This window comes from Salmo salar, chromosome ssa01 (assembly GCF_905237065.1).
Source record: "Salmo salar chromosome ssa01, Ssal_v3.1, whole genome shotgun sequence".
In the NCBI taxonomy this organism is placed as follows: Eukaryota; Metazoa; Chordata; class Actinopteri; order Salmoniformes; family Salmonidae; genus Salmo; species Salmo salar.
In genome coordinates, this window is record NC_059442.1 from 68,445,672 (window position 1) to 68,469,599 (window position 23,928).

Sequence of the window (23,928 nt, forward strand, 5' to 3'; positions counted from 1 at the left end):
TTGTGCAAAGCAATGATGATGGCACGTGTTTCCTTGCAGGTAACCATGGTTGACAGAGGAAGAACAATGATTCCAAGCACCACCCTCCTTTTGAAGCTTCCAGTCTGTTATTTGAACTCAATCAGCATGACAGCGTGATCTCCAGCCTTGTCCTCATCAACACTCAAACCTGTGTTAACAAGAAATTCATGATGTCAGCTGGTCCTTTTGTGGCAGGGCTGAAATGCAATGGAAATGTTTTTGGGGGATTCAGTTCATTTGCATGGCAAAGAGGGACTCTGCAATTAATTGCAATTCATCTGATCACTCTTCATAAATTCTGGAGTATATGCAAATTGCCATCATATAAACTGAGGCAGCAGACTTTGTGAAAATTAATATTTGTGTCATTCTCTCAACTTTTGGCCACGACTGTAGGTTTTTCACTTATGGGTGGCACAAATTGAGATATGGGGGAGGATAATGGTCAGGGTATATGCAAATGAAATACTGTAGTATAATAAACTGCAACAATTACTGTAGTGTTTTTGTGGACTGTAGTGTTTTTGTGGACATTACTGTAGTATTTACTGTAGTGTTTTAGCGGTCTGTAGTATACTTAAGCAATCAGGCCCGAAGGGGTGTGGTATATGGAGCCAATATACTGCGGTTAAGGGCTGTTCTTATGCACGACGCAACGCAGTGCTTGGATACAGCCCTTAGCCGTGGTATATTGGCCATATACCACAAACCCAGAGGTGCCTTATTGCAATTATAAACTAGTTACCAACGTAATTAGAGCAGTAAAAATACATGTTTTGTAATACCCATGGTCTGATATACCACGGCTGTCACCCAATCAGCATTCAGGGCTCGAACCACCCAGTTTATAATGTAGTATTTAGTGTATTCTACAATATACTACACAATTCCATAGCAAGTAGTAGACATGATCAAGGGATACAGTGTGTAGTATAGTATTATACAGTATTGAACGATTATTGGGATCTGTGTGTGTGTAGCCAGACAGGTAAGATGACTGACAGTAGTGAAGGTGAACAGATGGTCACGGGTCAGGTGACTGAGAGGAATGGAGGAGACTGAGGCAGAAATTAATTTAACCACAAAGTGGTATATTTAGTTGATTCATGGATACACACAATGTCTGGATTAGACGGAGTTAAGGGAGAGAAAGCAGTAAGGTCGGGCGGTGGCGTTTTCCTCCTTTTAATGAGTTGAGATCTGTCGGACATTCCCACCTGACTTAATTAAAGTGCTCTGGCCCAGCTGCGTAAGTGGCCATGAATTAAAGGGCGATTCCACCAACTCCATGGGCCTTTTCCATAAGTATACTGCAGTTTACTACAGAATTCTGTAGTAAGCACTATAGTATTCTATAGTAAACTGTAGTATTGTTTTCATGTGGGATATTCTATGCAATTAACATCAGTGTCACCCAAGAGTATTGTCAATAAATCAGGTAATCACACTGCATGCTATTCATATGTGTGTGAAGGAAAAGCTGCACACAGCTCCCCTGTAATCAGGTCAGCACCTCTACCCCTTTTCCATCCATTTTCATTAGAGGTAAACAACTAGAGCTGAGAGAGGATATGGAGTGTTACCCCCAATGGAGTCCCTGTAAAACCTCCATTCACTATCAGAAAGTGTATCTTTATTTGATGCCTAGTGAGCAGAGACCAATATCTCATGAAACTCTTTGCAGGAAAGGAATTTGACGATGACCTACAATACATTTTGAAAAAGGGAATTCAAAGAACTGAGAAATGGCATGATTGTGCAAATATTGTGCAAGGAATGGATTACGTAAGGAATTATGAGAATAGTGACTAGTTGGGTTTTCTGAACTTTGAGGATCTCTGACAACATTGGAGAGCTTACCAAGCTTACTCATAAAAGTCATTGCACATGAAAGTAAGTGCATCTTAGCCACTTGAAAATATTCCTTCCTATTGAGGGCCAGACTACCAATACATGTCCATGTGAAAGCACTTGGGTCATCAGTTCACCCAAACACACTCCACAGTACTTTTTTAATTTGAGTTAGCTCTCTTAGAAATGTCTTCAGATGTGGCTCATCCAGTATTTCGTGACTGTGCAGTGGCCACATGTGGTCAAGAAGTGACCGAATGGAAAAGTATATGAGATCAGGAAAGATCACAGTCATAGAACATAAATAGATCTGATAATACATTGATATCGAAGCCATGTGAAAGGAGGTTGCTTAGACATTTATTTTACAGACGCTACTCATTTATATACATTACCATACCAATTTTCTACCCTGACGAAAATGAAGGTTCAATTTCATAGTCGTGAGGATGAGATGTGTGGAAGCCTGAGGTGTGGGGGCTAAATGTTGATATAGAAGGACAAAAAGGAGACCAGAGATTTGCACTTAAACAATTGGCCAGAACTGCACAGGATGAAATATTTTGTAGAATTGCATTTTTACATTATTATATCCCATGACCAATCATTAAGTGATTAAAAAGGGTTTGAGATCAATAGTCGGAGGAAGGAAGAGACATCATATGTGTAATTGAGTAGCCAAAAAGACCACAAATCAATAGGAATGCTCTTAGAGGATGCTATGGTTTTCTGCCTGGGAGTCTTTGATACTGTTTCTCCAAACTGCTTCCTTTGTTTAATCAAATAAGTAACAAAATGTCCCTCCCACACTCCGGCTAAAACAAATGTAGAATAACAAATCTGTTCAAATATACCCACCCACCCCTCCAACCCTTAATGTTTTCCCTACTTTTCAAACAGTCAAACGTTGAATGCCATTCTCTTCCAGTGGAGTGGGAGGCTGCTGTAGGAGGAGGATATAAAGTACTGTACCATTGTTTTTCACTAGCTACAGCATGAAAGGAGACACTTTGAAAAATACTAAACAGCTGATCCAGGAGGACCATGCAGAACAGGCACTAGAGAACTATAGGTGCCAGCGGATAAGGTTCAGCCACCACAATTTAGATGTGTTCAGAACAGGTTTATTAATGATAAAGGTTCACCGACACCACATTGAGTCCTCTGTATTGATAGCTCACAGAAGTGAGAGTTTTTAAAAGTGAAGTGTTTCTATGGAAAGATAGAATAAAATAATACCCATAAGTAGAGGTAGAGGAAGGACAGGACTAAAAACAAACAAAATATAACTATTGTAAAATAGATTGTCTCCGCAAAATGTATATAGTGTGTATAAGCTGGAAGTAGAAGCCTAAGTGTTGTTCATTAGTTTACTCCAATTAGGGGAGGAGTGGTGGGGTTAGTGGAAAATAATCAAGGAAAATATATATCTTTTTTAAATATATATATGTATGTGTGTATGTGTGTGTGTGTGTTTGTATGTATGTATATGTTTGTGTAAATGTAAATATATTTATATGTATGTACAGTGCATTCGGAAAGTATTACGACCCCTTGACTTTTTCCACATTTTGTTATGTTACAGCCTTATTCTAAAATTGATTAAATAGTTTTTTTCACCTCATCAATCTAAACACAATACCCCAAGCAAAAACCGTTTTTTAGACATTTTTGCAAATAAAAATAAATAAAAATAAACAACTGAAATATCACATTTACATGTAAGTATTCAGACCCTTTACTCAATACTTTGTTGAAGCACCTTTGACTGCCTGAAGTCTTCTTGGGTATGACGCTACAAGCTTGGCACACCAGTATTTGGGGGGTTTCTCCCATTCTTCGCTGCAGATCCTCTCAAGCTCTGTCAGGTTGGATGGGGAGAGTTGCTGCACAGCTATTTTCAGGTCTCTCCAGAGATGTTCGATGGGGTTCAAATCCAGGCACTGGCTGGGCCACTCAAGGACATTTAGAGACTTGTCCCGAAGGCACTCCTGTATTGTCTTGGCTGTGTGCTTAGGGTCATTGTCCTGTTGGAAGATGAACCTTCGCCCCAGTCTGAGGTCCTGAGTGCTCTGGAGCAGGTTTTCATTAAGGACCTCTCTGTACTTTGCTCCATTCATCTGTCCCTCGATCTTGACTAGTCTCCCAGTCCCTGCTGCTGAAAAACATCCCCACAGCATGATGCGGCCACCACCATGCTTCACCGTAGGGATGGTGCCATGTGTCCTCCAGACGTGACGCTTGACATTCAGGCCAAAGAGTTCAATATTGATTTAATCAGACCAGAGAATCTTGTTTCTCATGTTCTGAGAGTCCTTTAGGTGCCTTTTGGCAAACTCCAAGGGAGCTGTCATATGCCTTTTACTGAGGAGTGACTTCCATCTTGCCACTGTACCATAAAGGCCTGATTGGTGGAGTGCTGCAGAGGAACTCTGGAGCTCTGTGTGAGTGACCATCAGGTTCTTGGTCACCTCCCTGACCAAGGCGATTCTCCCCAGATGGCTCAGTTTGGATGGAAGCATCTGTTTTCTTGGGGACCTTCAATGCTGTAGACATTTTTTGGTACCCTACCCCAGATCTGTGCCTCAACACAATCCTGTCTCGGAGCTCTACGGACAATTCCTTCGACCTCATGGCTTGGTTTTTGCTCTGACATGCACTGTCAACTATGGACCTTATATAGACAGGTGTGTGCCTTCCCAAATCATGTCCAATCAATTGAATTTACCACAATGTCACGTCCTGTAAAAGGGGTTATTTGTTATAGTAGTTTGGTCAGGGCGTGGCAAGGGGTGTTTGTTTTGTGTGTTTTGGAGTTTTGATGTATGTTCTATATTTTATATTTCTATGTTTATTCTATGTTCCCTATCCTTGTTTTGGATTTCTGTGTTTTGGCCTGGTATGGCTCTCAATCAGGGACAGCTGTACTTCGTTGTCGCTGATTGGGAGCCATACTTAGGTAGCCCTTTTTCCACCTGTCTTTTGTGGGAAGTTGTTTTTGCATTGCTGTGTGTAGCCTGCGAAACAGTTTGTTCGTTGTGTTATTTCTTGTTTTGGTCTTTACTGGTTCACCGTTCAAAATTAAAGGATGATGAACTCAACCCACGCTGCGCCTTGGTCTACTCCTTCAGATGATCGTTACACACAAGTTGATGCCAATCAAGTTGTAGAAACATCTCAAGGATGATCAATGGAAACAGAATGCACTTTAGCTCAATTTCGAGTGTCATAGCAAATGGTTTGAATACTTATGTAAATAAGATAGATCTTTTTTTTAAATTTGTATTACATTTTCAAAAATTTCTAAAAACCTATTTTCGCTTTGTCATTATGGGGTATTGTGTGTAGATTGATGAGGAAAAAAAGTAATTTCATTAATTTTAGAAAAGGGCTGTAACGTAACAAAATGTGGAAAATATCAAGGGGTCTGAATACTTTCCGAATGCTCTATATTTCAGTCCAAGTCAAGCAAAGATAAGAAGTAATCAGGTAGGCCTATTTTATGACGTTTCCACTGGATCAGAGCCTGACATTTTTCCCTTTCACGCTGAGTGGTTATCGAAAGGGAGAGACCTGGAAAGGTTTTTCAAATACATTGAGGAACTATTGAAATTCTTAATGGAAGTAAAAACAGACTTTGTTTGCTTGCTGTTTGAGGTTAAGAAATCATTTTACTTTGAGAAGCTCCACAGGTCATTAGTGGTGGTGTGTTAAGCCAATCAGAAATACTATTAGATCCCCAAATGGGCACAATGATATGCCTATATTTGCGAGCAGGCCATGGAGCCTATAGGCCTACTTCTATGTGTGCATGTCCTTCCTAAACATTGACAGGAGTGCTCCAAACAAAAGACAATGACTAAATTGACAAAACTCCAAAATGGAATGGACTTAAACTGAAACTTGTTTCTTACAAGCGTAGCATAGGTTGTGAACTCTACAAACAATGTCCACTCAACAATGATAACGGGAAGACTACAATAATATTGAATGCATTAACTGAAATTAACATAACCAAAGTAACAAACATTGTAGATTATAAATTATAGGAATTAACGGTAAATGTACTACTGATACTGTAATGGGGAATTGACATACACCAACAATCAAACACAAACAATTCATACAATGAAGTTATGAAACAATGAATGTACACAAATTGGCGAGAGAGAGGGCATTCTGGAGAGAACTGCATTGTGCATCTGGGCGCATGGTCAATCCGATGTCTGCACTGGCCATGCAGCATTTACGATGATACGGCCTCAGCAGGAATCAGGGCATTCATACTTCTTGCACTTCGAGGAGCAGTACAGAGCTGTTGTCAAGGAAGTACTTTTGTGTTTTCTACAGGATGTACCGTCCCCACCTACCGTCAACCAATCATGTCAATGCGGAGATATACAGAGCCCTCTGCATTGTTAAACATTTGGGAGGCACATGATGATGCGGTATGGAGCTCGATTTGGCCACTGCATGCCTCTGGAGGCTCTGCAATTGCATCACTCCCTCCATATTGAGCCTCTGACCACATTTTGGCTATTAGTCTAGGCCTCCGCAATGGATTAGTTCACTGAGAAGATTATTTCACTTATAATTCAATGTATTACAATTCCAGTGGGTCAGAAGTTTACATACACTAAGTTGACTGTGCCTTTAAACAGTTTGGAAAATTCCAGAAAATGATGTCATGGCTTTAGAAGCTTCTGATAGGCTAATTGACATCATTTGAGTCAATTGGAGGTGTACCTGTGGATGTATTTCAAGGCCTACCTTCAAACTCAGTACCTCTTTGCTTGACATCATGGGAAAATCAAAAGAAATCAGCCAAGATCTCTGAAAAAATATTGCGGACCTCCACAAGTCTGGTTCATCCTTGGGAGCAATTTCCAAACGCCTGAAGGTACCACCTTCATCTGTACAAACAATAGTACGCAAGTATAAACACAATGGTACCGCACAACCATCATACCGCTCAGGAAGGAGACGCATTCTGTCTCCTAGAGATGAACGTACTTTGGTGCGAAAAGTACAAATCAATCCCAGAACAACAGCAAAGGACCTTGTGAAGATGCTGGAGAAAACGGGTACAAAAGTATCTATATCCACAGTAAAACGAGTCCTATATCGATATAACCTGAAATGGGACCACTCAGCCGTCATAGCGCTCAGGAAGGAGACGCGTTCTGTCTCCTAGAGATGAACGTACATTGGTGCGAAAAGTGCAAATCAATCCCAGAACAACAGCAAAGGACCTTGTGAAGATGCTGGAAGAAACAGGTACAAAAGTATCTATCCACAGTAAAACGAGTCCTATATCGACATAACCTGAAAGGCCACTCAGCAAGGAAGAAGCCACTGCTCCAAAACTGCCATAAAAAAGCCAGACTACGGTTTGCAACTACACATGAGGACAAAGATCGTACTTTTTGGAGAAATGTGGCCAAACAGAAATGTGGCCATAATGACCATCGTTATGTTTGGAGGAAAAAGGGGGAGGCTTGCAAGCTGAAGAACACCATCTAAACAGTGAAGCACGGGGGTGGCAGCATCATGTTGTGGGGGTGCTTTGCTGCAGGGGGGACTGGTGCACTTCACAAAATAGATGGCATCATGAGGAGGAAAATTATGTGGCTATATTGAAGCAACATCTCAAGACATCAGTCAGGAAGTTAAAACTTGGTCACAAACGGGTCTTCCAAATGGACAATGACACAAATCATGCTTCCAAAGTTGTGGCAAAATGGCTTAGGGACAACAAAGTCAAGCTATTGGAGTGGCCATCACAAAGCCCTGACCTCCATCCCATAGACAATTTGTGGGCAGAACTGAAAAAGTGTGTGCAAGCAAGGAGGCCTACGAACCTAACTCAGTTACACCAGCTCTGTCAGGAGGAATGGGCCAAAATTCACCCAACTTATTGTGGGAAGCTTGTGGAGGTCTACCCAAAACGTTTGATCCAAGTCAAACAATTTAAAGGCAATGCTACCAAATACTAATTGAGTGTATGTAAACTTCTGACCCACTGGGAATGTGATGAAAGAAATAAAAGCTGAAATAAATAATTCTCTGTACTATTATTCTGACATTTCACATTCTTAAAATAATGTGGTGATCCCAACTGACCTAAGACAGGGAATTTTTATTAGGATTAAATGTCAGGAATTGTGAAAAACTGAGTTTAAATGTATTTGGCTTAGGTGTATGTAAACTTCCAACTTCAACTGTATATTTGTTACTGCTCGACTAAAACAATCTCGGTCAACCAACAGCCTAACAACCAAACAATCGACCAGTTGACAAATTGGGGTCAGCCCTAAACACAAGTCATAGACTGTTCCCTCTGCTACCCACAGCATGCGGTACCAGAGTGCCAAGTCTGGGACCAAAAGACTCTTGAACAGCTTCTACCCCAAGCCATAAGACGGCTCAACATTTACTCAAATGGCTACCCTGACTATTTGCATTGACCCCCTTTTTATTTGCATTGACTCTTTGCACCGGCTCTATGCACACTCACTAGACTTTACCCACACACTCACACATACAACACTGACACTTCCACACACTACATACGCTCACACACACAAAACACACACACAAATGCATATTGACGCCACACACACACACTCACAAATAGACACACTTTCACACTCTTTCATACTCTTCACATACACTGCTGCTACTCTGTTTATATCTATCCTGATTGCCTAGTCACTTTTATCCCTACCTACATGTACATAGTACCTCAATTACCTCAACTACCTCGTACCCCTGCACATACTCCATGTATATAGTCTCGTTATTGTTATTTTATTGTGTTACTGTTTGTTTTTGTAATTTTTTTTGCACATTTTTCTAAATGTTTTACTTTGCATTGTTGGGAAAGGGCTCGTTACTTTTCATAATGTTTTTCAAGCTATTTTGAAGCTTGAATTAAGAATATATTCCAGTAAGAATATATCATGACAGAACATCAATACATGTATCTTTCTCAGGGGGGAGTTGCATTGATGGACTAGATTCCACAGCTGAATCTAAAGAAATACTGCATTGACAACATACTAGACATTCTATTGCCATTTCCTTTCTTTTGCTCCAAAATATGTAACTCAATTGGTTCAAAATGGCTGAATGTCATACATATAGAACCAGAGCAAACCAGAGCATGTGACCTGAGTGTGTCAGCACGCAAGCACAAGTGTCTGTCTATGCATGTTTGCAACTGTGCACCCAGTGACAGTCATTTGCAACTGTGCACCCGGTGACACCCCTGTCACATGCTCATTTGAAGCACACATAGCTAGCTCACGCTACAACACCAAATCATGGACATAATTCCAGTACAGTCAAAGCCTTTTAGTTCTACATGTGTAGCCTTTAGCATTGAATTTGTATCAGCCTATAACATTTTACATTTTACATTTTAGTCATTTAGCAGACGCTCTTATCCAGAGCGACTTACAGTAGTGAATGCATACATTTCATGCATTTAAAAAATATATATAATTGTACTGGCACCCCGTGGGAATCGAACCCACAACCCTGGCGTTGCACACACCATGCTGGCGTTGCAAACACCATGCTCTACCAACTGAGCCACAGGGAAGGTGTCACTACTAAAGTACAGCACACCAAAGTGCACTGAGGTTGAATGGGTTTTCACCCAATTTAACTCTTTACACTCGTACCCGTATACAGGTTGAAAATGGCTGATTTGGGCACTGATACATGCCTATATTGGAATGCAGTAGCTGTACAGTAACGAGCTATACATGATGTCAGAGCCCTGTCTCTGCGCTTCACAGCGCTGTGTGGGTTTTGACTGACAGCCGTTCTGAACTTGAGCACCTTGTGCAACAAGAAGTTGCCCCTATCCCTTCTCCTAATCAGGCAACTTTTGCAAATGTTTTGTTGTCTGAGTGAGGGAAATACTGTAAATTAAGAGGACTATGTATTTTCGAAGAAGAGACGTTGAGGATTATAATAAATACAGCTTTGATGTCATACAAGCAAGACAAACACCTTTGAGTCCAAATGTGCACTTCACATTTCCATAGCATAAAATGCATGTCATATAGAGTGTCAACGTTTATTATCACTATGTTTGATATACAGTTACAAGATGACATGGTGTCATACACTGGGTTGTTCTGAACAGAATGATCCTATGTTTGTCTATTGTGAAGAAATTTGGACTAACGACTCCTTTCTATGCACAAAGAAATTATGATTTGTTTCCCTGAATTGCATTGTGAAAGCCTAACACTGCAATATTGAATTGTATAATTTAGCTAGTCATGTTAGCAATAGAACAAGCTTTCAAATGATGCCCACCTGACCCAGATTACAATTTATAATTGACTGTTTTTGGACTTCGTAAACAACAACAGTAATTGTTTGATGGTGGGGATCCAGTGTTGTGTTCCAAACAAAACAACTTCAAGTGTGCTTCCTCTAGTTCCTAAACAGCACTTTTAGGATAGCTCAAAAAAGCACCTTATAGTTGAAGACTCTTCTTTGAGTCATAAAAGTGCATTGAAATGACTTAGGAACGGTGCACACTTGGAGACACCAGTTAGTCCTCTCACTCAAACCCTTTTAATTGTTTTGTCTTGTTGCACCTACCCCTTATTTTCCAGGAATATTCTTATCATGTTACTGAATGTATCCAGAATATTTTCAGATATCAACAAATTCAACACAAAGTACAATAAATGTAAAATGCACACAACATCAACAGTGCAATGTTTGGATTCAGTCTTGGTCATGTCAACTGTTGTGTTCTCACCTTTGGTCTAATAATTTTTCCATAATATACAAACTGCTCATTTTCAACTGCTACCATGGTTATGCATTTCATACTTCTTCTGTAAGAAACATTTCAGTTCTGCCCTATCCATATAGGCCAATTCCCACGAGTGTAAAGGGTTAAGCACTGTTCTGCACATCTTACCTTTCTGTATACAATCATGTTCGGCGATTCATCGGCTACTCCATTGCTCCCCTGCCCCACGCTGTTGGTCTGTGCCATGATCCAGAAGGGTGAACAGTGTCAGCAATGATCAGGTGCTGAAGTAGAGATTGGACAGTGGAGAACATTATAACATGGATACATTATAGAAGAATCCACAAAAAACAAAATGCCCAATGCAACTCTCTCCTTTGCATAGCTATGCACATTTAAATAACCTATCAGTTGTGAGTCTGTTTTTAATCATAGGCTAACATGGTAGAAATGTTAATGGTGATCAACTAATTGATGTATTAACGACATGTTATGGCTGGTTCATTTTAGTACAACTAGTAGTAATTACAGTGATGTGATCGTCATCATTATTATTTTTGTCTTCTGTCATTATTAATTCCTTCAGTATTCCACCTTATTAAACAAATGCATAATGTCTAGCTTAAATGAAAGCTGATACAAAGACATTATTGATTTCTGTATTCTTTATCATATGTAGCCTAAGATGACTGCTATAGGATAGTGCTTATTGACATTGGAGAATTCAATAGCCGGGGATCCGAGAAGGCAGCACACACCGTGGCAAGATAACGTGCACCCAAGCTCTAAATCGAAAATAGGCCCGAGTTGTTACACAAATATTTCATTTAGTGTCATTGTAAGATAAAACGTAAGTATAAAGGATACAAAAGACCGTTTAATTACAGACGGTGAGAAATGTTCGAGGGTATTCTGTGTGCATTCGAGGTTCAGCATCTTTATCGTCACCCCCAAAGATACCCACAACATCCTTTCAAGGATTCTTCCGATAAAGACAAAGCTCTCATCATCGCATAGCTAATAGTCAATGAAATGTCTCCTTCAAGACAAGACCCCTATGATATCAGGAGCATGGACAGATACTGCAAAAATGCCCGCTCCCTTTATCGACCGTTAATCTATGGCGAATAAAATGAAAATAAGTACATAAGAAATCGTTCTTTGATGATTTACCTGAAAAACGCACAGCCTGCGAATATCCTGTTTCTTTGCAGAACTGGTGTGCCGTGCGTGCAGTATGTCAACTGGAAGACATAGGAATGCGAGGACAATTCATTGGCAATGGGAAAAGGCAGGCAAACGATGCAGACTTGGTTGTTACTTTTACCGCTTCCCTCCTCTCCACAATGATGCTGAAGCATGGACGCGCAGAATAACGTGAACGTGCATCGATCCAAGAAATCCACTCCCCTATCTGGTAAATTTACAGGGGACCGTCAGTTTGAAGTAGGATAGCGCTATGTTGTTGTTATAAAACAGTAACGATGATGATTGGGAATACACATTTAGTAAATTGCATATATTATTGTAATGAGTCCCGACCAAAACCAATAAATAAATGTATCCCTGTAGACTTTATGTATTGCTTATATTTCTGTACACACTGTTACATTTCGCATATTCAAGAGCCATTTTAATTTGTCTTTTCTAAGCATACATTTCTAGAATGTTAATCATATTGACATAGCCTAGAGATATCTGATTAGCATTTAGGTCATTAAATCTCTTTTCTTTTCATTTTTTTCACCTTTATTTAACCAGGTAGGCCAGTTGAGAACAAGTTCTCATTTACAACTGCGAGCTGGCCAAGATAAAGCAAAGCAGTGCGACACAAACAACACAGAGTTACACATGGGATCAACAAACATACAGTCAATAACACTATAGAAAAATCTATATACAGTGTGTGCAAATGTATTAAGATTAGGGAGGTAAGGCAATAAATAGGCCATAGTGGTGAAATATTTACAACTTAGCAATTAAACACTGGAGTGATCGATGCACAGAAGATGAATGTGCAAGTAGAGATACTGGGGTGCAAAGGAGCAAAAAAATAAATAACAATATGGGGATGAGGTAGTTGGGTGGGCTATTTTCAGACAGGCTGTGTACAGGTGCAATGATCGGTAAGCTATATATGGGGCTTTGGTGACAAAACGGATGGCACTGTGATAGACTGCATCCAATTTGCTGAGTAGAGTGTTGGAGGCTATTTTGTAATTGACATCGCCGAAGTCAAGGATCGGTAGGATAGTCAGTTTTACGAGGGTATGTTTGGTAGCAAGAGTGAAGGAGGCTTTGTTGCAAAATAGGAAGCCGATTCTAGATTTAATTTTGGAATGGAGATGCTTAATGTGAGTCTAGAAGGAGAGATTACAGTCTAACCAGACACCTAGGTATTTGTAGTTGTCCACATATTCTAAGTTAGAACTGTCCAGAGTAGTGATGCTAGGCGGGCGGGCGGGTGCGGGCAGCGATTGGTTGAAGAGCATGCATTTAGTTTTACTATCATTTAAGAACAGTTGGAGGCCACGGAAGGAGTGTTGTATGGCATTGAAGCTCGTCTGGAGGTTTGTTAACACAGTGTCCAAAGAAGGGCCAGAAGTACCGTAATTTCCGGACTATTAAGCGCACGTGATTATAAGCCGCACCCACTGAATTTAAAAAATATATATATTTTGAACATAAATAAGCCACACATGAGCCGCAGGTGCCTACCGGTACATTGAAACAAATTAACTTTACACAGGCTTTAACGAAACACGGCTTGTAACAAAAATAAATAGGCTCAAAACACGGCAAGTAACAAAAATAAATAGGCTTTAACGAAACACGGCTTGTAACAAAAAATAAAAAATTAGCAGTAAACCGTAGCCTACCAAGAAAGTCATTGGTCACTATCTTCCTCCTCCTGTGCACTGAAACCACTGAAGTCATCTCCTTCGGTGTCGGAGTTGAATAGCCTCAGAATTGCTTCATCCGATATTGGATCGTTTTCATTGTCGCTCTCGTCACTTTCATCCGGAGGCAAATCCCCCGCTGAGCCTTCTTCAACACGCAGCAGTCCAGCCTTTCGAAACCCGTTGATGATATTGGATTTTTTGACAATGCTCCATGCTGTCAGGACCCACTGGCAGACTTGACCATAAGTTGCTCTTCGCATGCGGCCCATGTTAGTGAAGGATTTCTCCCCACTTGTCATCCAAGCATCCCACTGAACACGGAGCGCCACCTTAAATGCACGATTTACACTGATGTCGAGTGGCTGCAAATATTTTGTTGTGCCCCCAGGAATCAGGGTGACAAAATGACTACCATAATCCGAATGATGGGAAGTTTGAGAGCGCTCGATTTAATCTAAACAGTAAACAAAAAAGTTGTTTGACCTTAACCCGTTCGGCAATTTCATTGGTCTAATGAAAGCTTCATGCCGCCAAAAAACTGAGCACATCACAATGTGTTTGTTTTTTGGAAAAAAAATTGAAAGCGGGAAAAATCCATATATTAGCCGCGTCATTGTTAAGCCGCGAGGTTCAAAGCGTGGGAAAAAAGTTGTGGCTTATAGTCTGGAAATTACGGTATACAGAATGGTGTCGTCTGCATAGAGGTGGATCAGAGAGTCACCAGCAGCAAGAGCGACATCATTGATTTATACACAGAAAAGAGTCGGCCTGAGAATTAAACCCTGTGGCACCCCCAAAGAGACTGCCAGAGGTCCGGACAACAGGCCCTCCGATTTGACACACTGAACTCTATCAGAGAAGTAGTTGGTGAACCAGGCGAGGCAGTCATTTGAGAAACCAAAGCCGTTGAGTCTGCCAATAAGAATGCCGTGATTAACAGAGTCGAAAGCCTTGGCCAGGTCGATGAAGACAGCTCCACAGTATTTTATTTTATCGATGGCGGTTATGATATCGTTTAGGACCTTGAGTGTGGCTGAGGTGCACCCATGACCAGCTCGGAAACTAGATTGCATAGCAGAGAAGGTACGGTGGGATTCAAAATGGTCTGTTTGTTAACTTGGCTTTTGAAGCCTTTGAAAGGCAGGGTAGGATAGATATAGGTCTGTAACAGTTTGGTTCAAGAGTGTCTCCCCTTTGAAGAGGGGGATGACCACGGCAGCTTTCCAATCTTTAGGGATCTCAGACGATACGAAAGAGAGGTTGAACAAGCTAGTAATAGGGTTGCAACAATTGCGGCAGATAATTTTAGAAAGAGAGGGTCCAGATTGTCTAGGCCAGCATGATTTGTAGGGATCCTCTGCTCTTTCAGAACATCAACTATCTGGATTTGGGTGAAGGAGAAATGGGGGAGGCTTGGGCAAGTTGCTGTGGGGGGTCCAGAGCTGTTGACCGGGGTAGGGGTAGCAAGGTGGAAAGCATGACCAGCCATAGAGAAATGCTTATTGAAATTCTCGATTATCGTAGATTTATCGGTGGTGACATTGTTTCCTAGCCTCAGTGCAGTGGGCAGCTGGGAGGAGGTGCTCATATTCTCCATGGACTTTTCAGTGTCCCAGAACTTGGTTGCCTACAATACATCTCCATTTACTTCATTATGCATGCACAGTATGTATAGTTTTCGGGTTTAGCTGACACTGTGTACTAACTTTTTTTCTGTCTTCAGTCCTGTTTGCTGCTATGGTCAAATAAATGCATTGTTCTCAGTCCTGAATATCCAGAAATAATGAACAACCTCTTTAGCTGCAGCATCTTTGACTGGGAGGCACACCACTGTCAGAGTGCAAAGGATTTTCACAGAAATGAGCTTCAAGACTCATGTGTCTCATCCCAACCCACACCCTGTTCCTCCATCTCACTTTCATATTTCCCCTAAACGTCATGTAATTAAAAAATGTTTTCAAAGGATCAGAATTATCCAATAAGATGGTCCTTGAAGACTGTCAGTACAACTTGCACAGTATCATACATTTGTTGGCATGTATAAATCCACTGATACTTTGTATTTCCATAGACATTATGTTTAGGGTGCATGCAGTTAACCCAGGATGCCTAGAACTGGAAATCTATCACCAACAGTTTGTCTACAATCATATCTAGGAGCCTCTCACTTCATCAAGCAGAACAGTCTTTTAAAACCCTTTCTCCCTCTCCCATCATTCCATATCTATTCGAGGTGCCGTACTCAGTTCCGGTGAGCTCCTACCCAAGTCAAGCACTGCCTCTATGCAGTATTGACTGCATGTTACTGAGGGATCTCCCTATATTGAACACCTCCGTATAATTAACTACAGAGTCATGCCTGGTCAACTGGGCCACCTGGGTACCTTCTGAGAATTGTAGCCCATCCTGTGAGAGAACCCTGTGGGTTTAACATATGTCACATTCCCTGCATCCTTCTTACCCACTTGCCAAGACTGATCTATCCACAAAAGTCAGCTACAACTGAGTGCAGCAGTCCTAGGGGGACCATATGGAGCTCTGGAGGTAGATGCTATCACTGTTCGCTGCAAAATGTATGCAAATATTTATCGTATGACCAAGATGAAAACAAAGTCTTTGCTCATTATAAAAAAGCCCTGTTTTCGTTTTATTTTTTATTCATTTTTCAATAGAAAAACAAATGCAATACATTTTTCCTCTATATTTGATCAAACAATGGAGGATGTACTTTAAGCTTATGTTCTTTTATTTCAGATGTCTGTGTTTTTTCACAGGATCATACACAGTTCAGGGAATTCACACAGTAAAGAACATTAGAGCCATCTGGTGGTTCAAGACAGAACACTTCCCAAACAAGTGCAATGATAATAGAATAGTGATTACTGCTAGCCAGACATAGTTTTAGAAAATGCCAGACGTGCCTTATTTGACTTATCTTTACACAATTAGATCTACAGTTGAAATCGGAAGTTTACATACACTTAGGTTGGAGTCATTAAAACTAATTTTTCAACCACTCCACAAATTTCTTGTTAACAAACTATAGTTTTGGCAAGTCGGTTAGTTCATCTACTTTGTGCATGACACAAGTAATTTTTCCAACAATTGATTACAGACAGATTGTTTCACTTATAATTTACTGTATCACAATTCCAGTGGGTCAGAAGTTTACATACACTTCCAGTCCTTCCAGTTCCCTGCAGCCAATGACTGGAACGAACTGCAAAAATCTCTGAAGCTGGAGACTCATTTCTCCCTCACTAGCTTTAAGCACCAGCTGTCAGAGCAGCTCACAGATCACTGCACCTGTACATAGCTCATCTGTAATTAGCCCATCCAATCTACCTCATCCCCATACTGTATTTATTTATTTATCTAGCTCCTTTGCACCCCAGTATCTCTACTTGCACATAAATCTTCTGCACATCCTACCATTCCAGTGTTTAATTGCTATATTGTAATTACTTCGCCACCACGGCCTATTTATTGCCTCACCTCTCTTATCCTACCTCATTTGCACATGCTGCATATAGATTTTACTGTATTTTTGATTGTATGTTTGTTTAATCCATGTGTAACTCTGTGTTGTTGTATGTGTCGAACTGCTTTGCTTTATCTTGGCCAGGTCGCAGTTGCAAATGAGAACTTGTTCTCAAATAGCCTACCTGGTTAAATAAAAGTGAAATGAAAAATAAAATAAAAAACACTAAGTTGACTGTGCCTTTAAACAGCTTGGAAAATTCCAGAATATTATGTAATGGCTTTAGAAGCTTCTTATAGGCTAATTGACATCATTTGAGTCAATTGGAGGTGTACCTGTGGATGTATTCCCATGCCTACCTTCAAACTCAGTGCCTCTTTGCTTGACATCATGGGAAAATCAAAAGACATCAGCCAAGACCTCAGAAAAAAAATTGTAGACCTTCACAAGTCTGGTTCATCCTTGGGAGAAATTTCCAAACGCCTGAAGGTACCACGTTCATCTGTACAAACAGTAGTATGCAAGTATAAACACCATGGGAACATGCAGCCGTCATACCGCTCAGGAAGGAGACGTGTTCTGTCTCTTAGAGATGAACGTACATTGGTGTGAAAAGTGCAAATCAATCCCCGAACAACAGCAAAGGACCTTGTAAAGATGCTGGAAGAAACAGGTACAAAAGTATCTATATCCACAGTAAAACGAGTCCTATATCGACATAACCTGAAATGGGGTCACTCATCAAGGAAGAAGCCACTGCTCCAAAACCACCATACAAAAGCCAGACTACGGTTTGCAACTGCACATGGGGACAAAGATTGTACTTTTTGGAGAAATGTCCTCTGGTCTGATGAAACAAAAATAGAACTGTTTGGACGTAAATGACCATCGTTATGTTTGGAGGAAAAAGGGGGAGGCTTGCAAGCCGAAGAACACCATCCCAACCGTGAAGCACGGGGGTAGCAACATCATGTTGTGGGGGTGCTTTGCTGCAGGAGGGACTGGTGCACTTCACAAAATAGATGGCATCATGACGGAGGAAAATTATGTGGCTATATTGAACATCTCAAGACATCAGTCAGGAAGTTAAAGATTGGTCACAAATGGGTCTTCCAAATGGACAATGACCCCAAGCATACTTCCAAAGTTGTGGCAAAATGGCTTAAGGACAACAAAGTCAAGGTATTGGAGGGGCCATCACAGAGCCCTGCCCTCAATCCCATAGAAAATTTGTGGGCAGAACTGAAAAATCATATGCGAGCAAGGAGGCCTACAAACCTGACTCAGTTACACCAGCTCTGTCAGGAGGAATGGGCCCAAATTCACCCAACTTATTGTGGGAAGCTTGTGGAAGGCTACCCGAAATGTTTGACCCAAGTTAAACAATTTAAAGGCAATGCTACCAAATACTAATTGAGTGTATGTAAACTTCTGACCCTCTGGGAACGTGATGAAAGAAATATAAGCTGAAATCAATCACTCTCTACTATTCTGACATTTCACATTCTTAAAATAAAGTGTTGATCGTAACTGACCTAAGACAGGGAATTTTAATTAGAATTAAATGTCAGGAATTGTGAAAAACTGAGTTTAAATGTATTTGGCTAAGGTGTATGTAAACTTCCGACTTCAACTGTATGTAGTAGGTCCGCTCAGTCAGGAAAGATCAATGAGAGAAACGTTTTTCTAACTGTGTAGAAAAGCATGATCTGGGCCTCCCGAGTGGTGCAGCGGTCTAAGGCACTGTATCGTAGTGCTAGAGCCGTCACTACAGACTCGGGTTCGATCCTAGGCTGTGTCGCAGCCGGCTGCGACCGGGAGACCCATGAGGTGGCACACAATTGGCCCAGTGTCATCCATGTTAGGGGAGGGTTTGGCCGGCCGGGCTGTCCTTGTCTCATCGTGCTCTAGTGACTCCTTGTGGTGGGCCAGGCGCATGCACGCTGATTTTGTTCACCAGCTGTACAGTGTTTCCTCACACACATTGGTCCGGCTGGCTTCCGGCTTAAGCTAGCAGTGTGTAAAGAGTCAGTGCGGCTTTGTGAATATTCACTCTTTTCAGAGTTTTCCTCATGTCAGCCTTGGAGAGAAAAAGCACCTGGTAATCCAGAGCAGCGAGAGCTTTCCTGGATGGCTCAGGCTCGTCTGCCTCAAAGCAAGCATAGAATGTGTTAAGCTCCTCTGGGAGGGAGGCTTTTGTGGGCACAACACAGCTGGATTTGTCTTTGTATTCCGTGATAACCATCCGTCGCTAGTCTGAGTTGTCGAACATCGATTAATGTTTGGATTTGTATTGTCTTTTTCCGTCCTTAATGGATTTGCGGAGCTCAACCCTGTTTGCCTTGTACGCGTCTCGCTCCATTGAATTTTCACATACACATATTTAGCAGATGTTATTGCGGGTGCAGTGAAATGCTTGTATTCCAAGCTCCTACAGTGAGGGTAATATCTAACAAATCACAACAATACACACAAATCGAAAAGTAAAATAAAGGAATGAAGAACTATAAATATTCAGACGAGCAATGTCGGAGAGGAATTGACTAAAACACAGTAGAAAAGAATACAGTTTCACAGGGAGGGTTTCAGACCTAGGGCCACATTCTTACATAGGTATTCCTCTTGTCCAGATGGGATAGGGCAGTGTGCAGTGTGATGGAGATTGCATCGTCTGTGGACCTATTGGGGCAGTAAGCAAATTGAAGCGAGTCTCTAGGGTGACAGGTAAGGTGGAGCTGATATGATCCTTGACTAGTCTCTCAAAGCACTTCATGAGGAGAGAAGTGAGTGCAACGGGGCGATAGTCATTTAGTTCAGTTACCATTGCATTCTTGGGTACACTATTACATGGTTTGCTGATTCTTCAAATACCTACCCAGGCCTTGTAATATCTGGCATACGTCAGCAACGCCTGGGCTGAGGACGCGCCCAATATGTTACTTGCAGCTGTCCAGAGTGTACTGTCACTTTAACAGGCTGATGTTAGAAGTTAAAACTTCAATCCCCAGAATGCACAACGGTTTGCTTCCTCGAACAAAAAGCGGAAACAAAAGAAATCATACATATCTCAAAACTAATTTTTGTGAGCTGAACCGAGAAACGGGCATACAACTGACAGTGTCCAGTCGTTGCACCATACATCTAAAGCAGGGGGCTGACATGGCTTTGAAAAGAATACAGAAGGTAAGTGTGTCCATAAATGTTTTTACGTCGTCATGCTAATAAACGGTTGGTCGATGTCCTGACAAAATCCAACGATAGCATAACGTTAGCTAGTGGCTATTGGTCTGTATGCTCTGTTCTTCAACTAGGTAGCCTAGTTAACGTTAGCTAGCTAGTTACGTTAACTACCAGCATCAGTCAATCAGTAACTAATTAATGATCAATCAGTAACTGGCTAAATTAGCTAACTTTCGGTAGTTATGTCGCTGTTCTGGTTATTCCTGTCTATGGTAGGCAATGTGGGCCTTAATAAAAACGCTTCTGGAACCGCGATCATCACGAGTGGCCTATTGTATATCTGCTTGGTTAACTTTCAGTGTATATTTCAACATAACATATCATCAATGCGCCTTAAATTATGTCATTCATTAAATTTTGCAGTAAGTTATTGATATGGGGATCATTTCCAATCTGCAGATATAAGCTAGCTATAGCAAGGCCTCCTTGAATCTGTATAAAGTCATAGACCACAAGACTGACTTCTCAAAGTAACAACATTGTTAAGTAGTCAATGTACATGTATGGAATTTCCCCCCTATACAGAATTCATTGTGCAACCATGCTTTGTTTTGTTGCTTTTTTTTAACAGGAGTTGCATGACTTGCAAAGGGACCCTCCTGCTCAATGCTCAGCCGGACCAGTTGGAGAGGACTGTAAGTTCCAGTAGAGTTGTTGTGGCCACCCCAAATAAACAAATATTAATGCAGAAATAAAATTGGATGAATACGGACTTTGTATGTGACTCAGTTGATAGGACATGAAGGGGAGTTTACTTGGTCAACTCATTCCTTTTAGATTACTATTTGCGTTGTATTATTGTCAATAATTATGATTTATTCTGTCTCATCTTTATTTTAGTGTTTCATTGGCAAGCCACCATCATGGGACCTGTAAGCCCTTTTCTAAATTCACATTTTTTTCTAGTATAATTGTCAACATTATGTTGATTGCTGGTAGAAGCTCTTTATTCTGCATTGATCCCATTTGTTACAAGCTCAACCTTTTTGCACCACCAAAGGAACAAGTGTCTCCTTGTCTTACTGTATAGCCTTCTGTAACCGAGTTACTTACATGATATGCTTGGATGTGTATCGTCTCCAGTAAACCCCCATCACATTCTTGTTGCTGTAAACAATGACACATAAAGTGAGGTTGACTGTGGGCTTTAACATTATATGGAGTATTGGATGTTACTTTATGGTTCACATCACTGGTTTAACAATTCACCTTTCACCCCTCTTTTAGACTGACAGCCCATATCAGGGAGGAGTGTTCTTCCTCACCATTCACTTCCCCACAGACTATCCCTTCAAACCACCAAAGGTTAGAAACACCTCACAGCTCCTGTTATTACTCAATATTCCCCTGGGTGTATAGCACCCTCAACCACATATTTAGGCCTGACATTTTTTCTCTGCATGTATCGTCTTTCCATAGGTAGCCTTCACAACGAAAATCTATCACCCAAACATAAACAGTAATGGTAGCATCTGTCTGGACATTCTGAGGTCACAGTGGTCCCCAGCACTTACAGTTTCGAAAGGTAAGACAAACTGGCTTACATTCACAGTTTGTAAACCAACTTTCTTTTGTCTTGTTTCTACCCTAATTGCACAATATAAAATAATTAAAGCAAAATGCATCTCAAATGTTTTCCTAATTTGTTCAACTGTTGCCCTTGACAATATTGTGATGGTGTAATTGCAGAATAAACTCATCCTGGTTATCCTCACCTTTTTGTTCTTCCAGTTTTATTGTCCATATGTTCTTTGCTATGTGACCCAAACCCAGATGACCCCCTAGTCCCAGACATAGCACACATCTACAAGCAGGACAAAGAAAAGTAAGTTAACTCTCACACATACAAACCCCATCCCTCTTTTAGCAGGAAAATGTGTGTATATTTTTTTATTTTACCTTTTATTTAACTAGGCAAGTCAGTTAAGAACAAATTCTTATTTTCAATGACGGCCTAGGAACAGTGGGTTAACTGCATTTCTTTCATGTTTACAGCTTCTAGTCAATTATAGAATAAACATATTCTGAAAGTAGACACTCGTACCAGGATATCTACTGTATAATGATATAGCTGCTGAAACAACAAGACTGGCTGAATGTACATTTTGGCTGTAGATTGCGCAATCTTTGTTAAACCTGGTTTTCATTTTCTTTTGTTTTTACAGGTACAACAGATTAGCAAGAGATTGGACTCAAAAGTATGCAATGTAAAGGACTGAAGTTTGAGACAACGGAAAAAGATTAAGCAAATTCATTTCCTGGACACTTCTGAAAACAAAGTACTGTTGCCACCCCTCATCCACACTGGTTCAAGAAAGTGTTTTATATGGGAAGCACTTTCTGTGCCCAAATTAACTGTTTTTATGCTTTGAACTCATTATTTTCTTTGACATTCCCAATGTTATATAAATTATTGTTCAGTTATTGCTGAGATGGCCATAAAGATTTAAAAATATATATATGTATGAATCCAGTCCCCATCCCTCATCTTATAGATATTTTTTTTTCTTTCTTTTAGATATTTTTATTGTATAGTATCAAGCTATACTTAATCTATTTTTATTATTTTGCATTAAAAAGTAAAACGAATGGATCTTGTCTTTATTGTGATACTAGAGATGAGTTGTATTGTGGCTCAGTTGGTAGAGCATGGTGTTTGTAAGTCGCTCTGGATAAGAGCGTCTGCTAAATTACGTAAATGTAAATGCAACGCCAGGGTTGTGGGTTCGATTCCCGCGGGGGACCAGTACAGAGAAAACAATTTATGAAATATATTCATTCACTACTGTAAGTCACTCTGGATAAGAGCGTCTGCTAAATGACTAAAATGTAATACTAGAGATGAGTTGTATTGTGATTTCCAGTTCTGGGCCTTAGTGTTTAGAGAAGTGCAGTATTTCTTTCCCATTGTGCATCAACCCTTTAACTGAAGTGATTGAAAAGGAAGCTACATTATGGCAATATCAAAAAGCACCCTCTTAGCGTATCAGAGGGGAAATTGGGGCTTCTAGCACATTGCTTTTTACACCTGTCCTTTTCTTTCAGATCTAAGGCTTTTTCTGGTCGGCAGCAGATTCCAGAAATTGTCCCCATGCCATTTTTTTTTACTTCACCACTAGATGACAGCATTTACCTGCTATGCTCAGTTTAATGGCAAATAACACCACTCAATTGCAGTTAGCTTGTTTTTCCTAATCAATACCTCCACAGTTAATGGCATGGTACATTTGCTTACTTCAGCAACTTTCAGGTTTAATTATTTGACAGGGAATTCTGACTTTACAGAGGCTCTCTAGGCCTATGTGAGGTTAAACGTTGACATTGTGAACTTAAACATTGAATTATAATAAAATATGCATACTGTTTGTTCAGTCCCCTTGATGTAGCCTATGCACTACATGAATTGCTGTGGAATAGAGCTGTAAAATGTAGGCCTAAATGAAATTGCCCATAAATGATTCAATTTCTGAGGTAATTCAACTATCTTTACTGGTATTGAACATGTTATCTCACGGTATCAACTTGTACAGAAGCAGTTGAAAGATTAAGGCTCTTGTTCCTGTATTGCAGGGTTCCAATAGGTGGCTGCGGGTGATTTTTATTTGGCCCCCAAAGTTTTCTGAGCAAAAAAAAATATATATTCATTG

General features: G+C 40.6%; 2 protein-coding genes across 3 annotated transcripts in view; one reads left to right on the top strand and one right to left on the bottom strand.

The window, feature by feature from the left end:
* Positions 1 to 12,045, bottom strand: part of rgs7a (regulator of G protein signaling 7a) — a 126,018-nt gene extending 113,973 nt beyond the window's left edge. Inside the window, exons 1-2 of the mRNA XM_014204935.2 lie at positions 11,831 to 12,045; positions 10,826 to 10,941 (exon numbers count right to left, since the gene is read on the bottom strand). Coding sequence (XP_014060410.1) covers positions 10,826 to 10,903 — 78 coding nt within the window. The 5' untranslated portion in view covers positions 10,904 to 10,941; positions 11,831 to 12,045. The remainder of the gene's footprint in view (positions 1 to 10,825; positions 10,942 to 11,830) is intronic.
* A 7,976-nt stretch (positions 12,046 to 20,021) lies between these two features.
* On the top strand, positions 20,022 to 22,870 carry LOC106607701 (ubiquitin-conjugating enzyme E2 D4). Of its 2 annotated transcripts, none has more exons than XM_014204955.2 (7): positions 20,022 to 20,224; positions 20,853 to 20,916; positions 21,122 to 21,153; positions 21,509 to 21,586; positions 21,701 to 21,806; positions 22,055 to 22,106; positions 22,447 to 22,870. In XM_014204955.2, the coding sequence occupies exons 1-7, from the start codon at positions 20,051 to 20,053 to the stop codon at positions 22,490 to 22,492; spliced, it is 552 nt and encodes a 183-aa protein (XP_014060430.1). In that variant the 5' UTR covers positions 20,022 to 20,050; the 3' UTR covers positions 22,493 to 22,870. The 2 variants fall into 2 exon arrangements, with proteins under 2 accessions (XP_014060430.1, XP_014060422.1); XM_014204947.2 differs by having other exon boundaries at positions 20,024 to 20,224; positions 22,013 to 22,106.
* Positions 22,871 to 23,928: the final 1,058 nt, after the last annotated feature.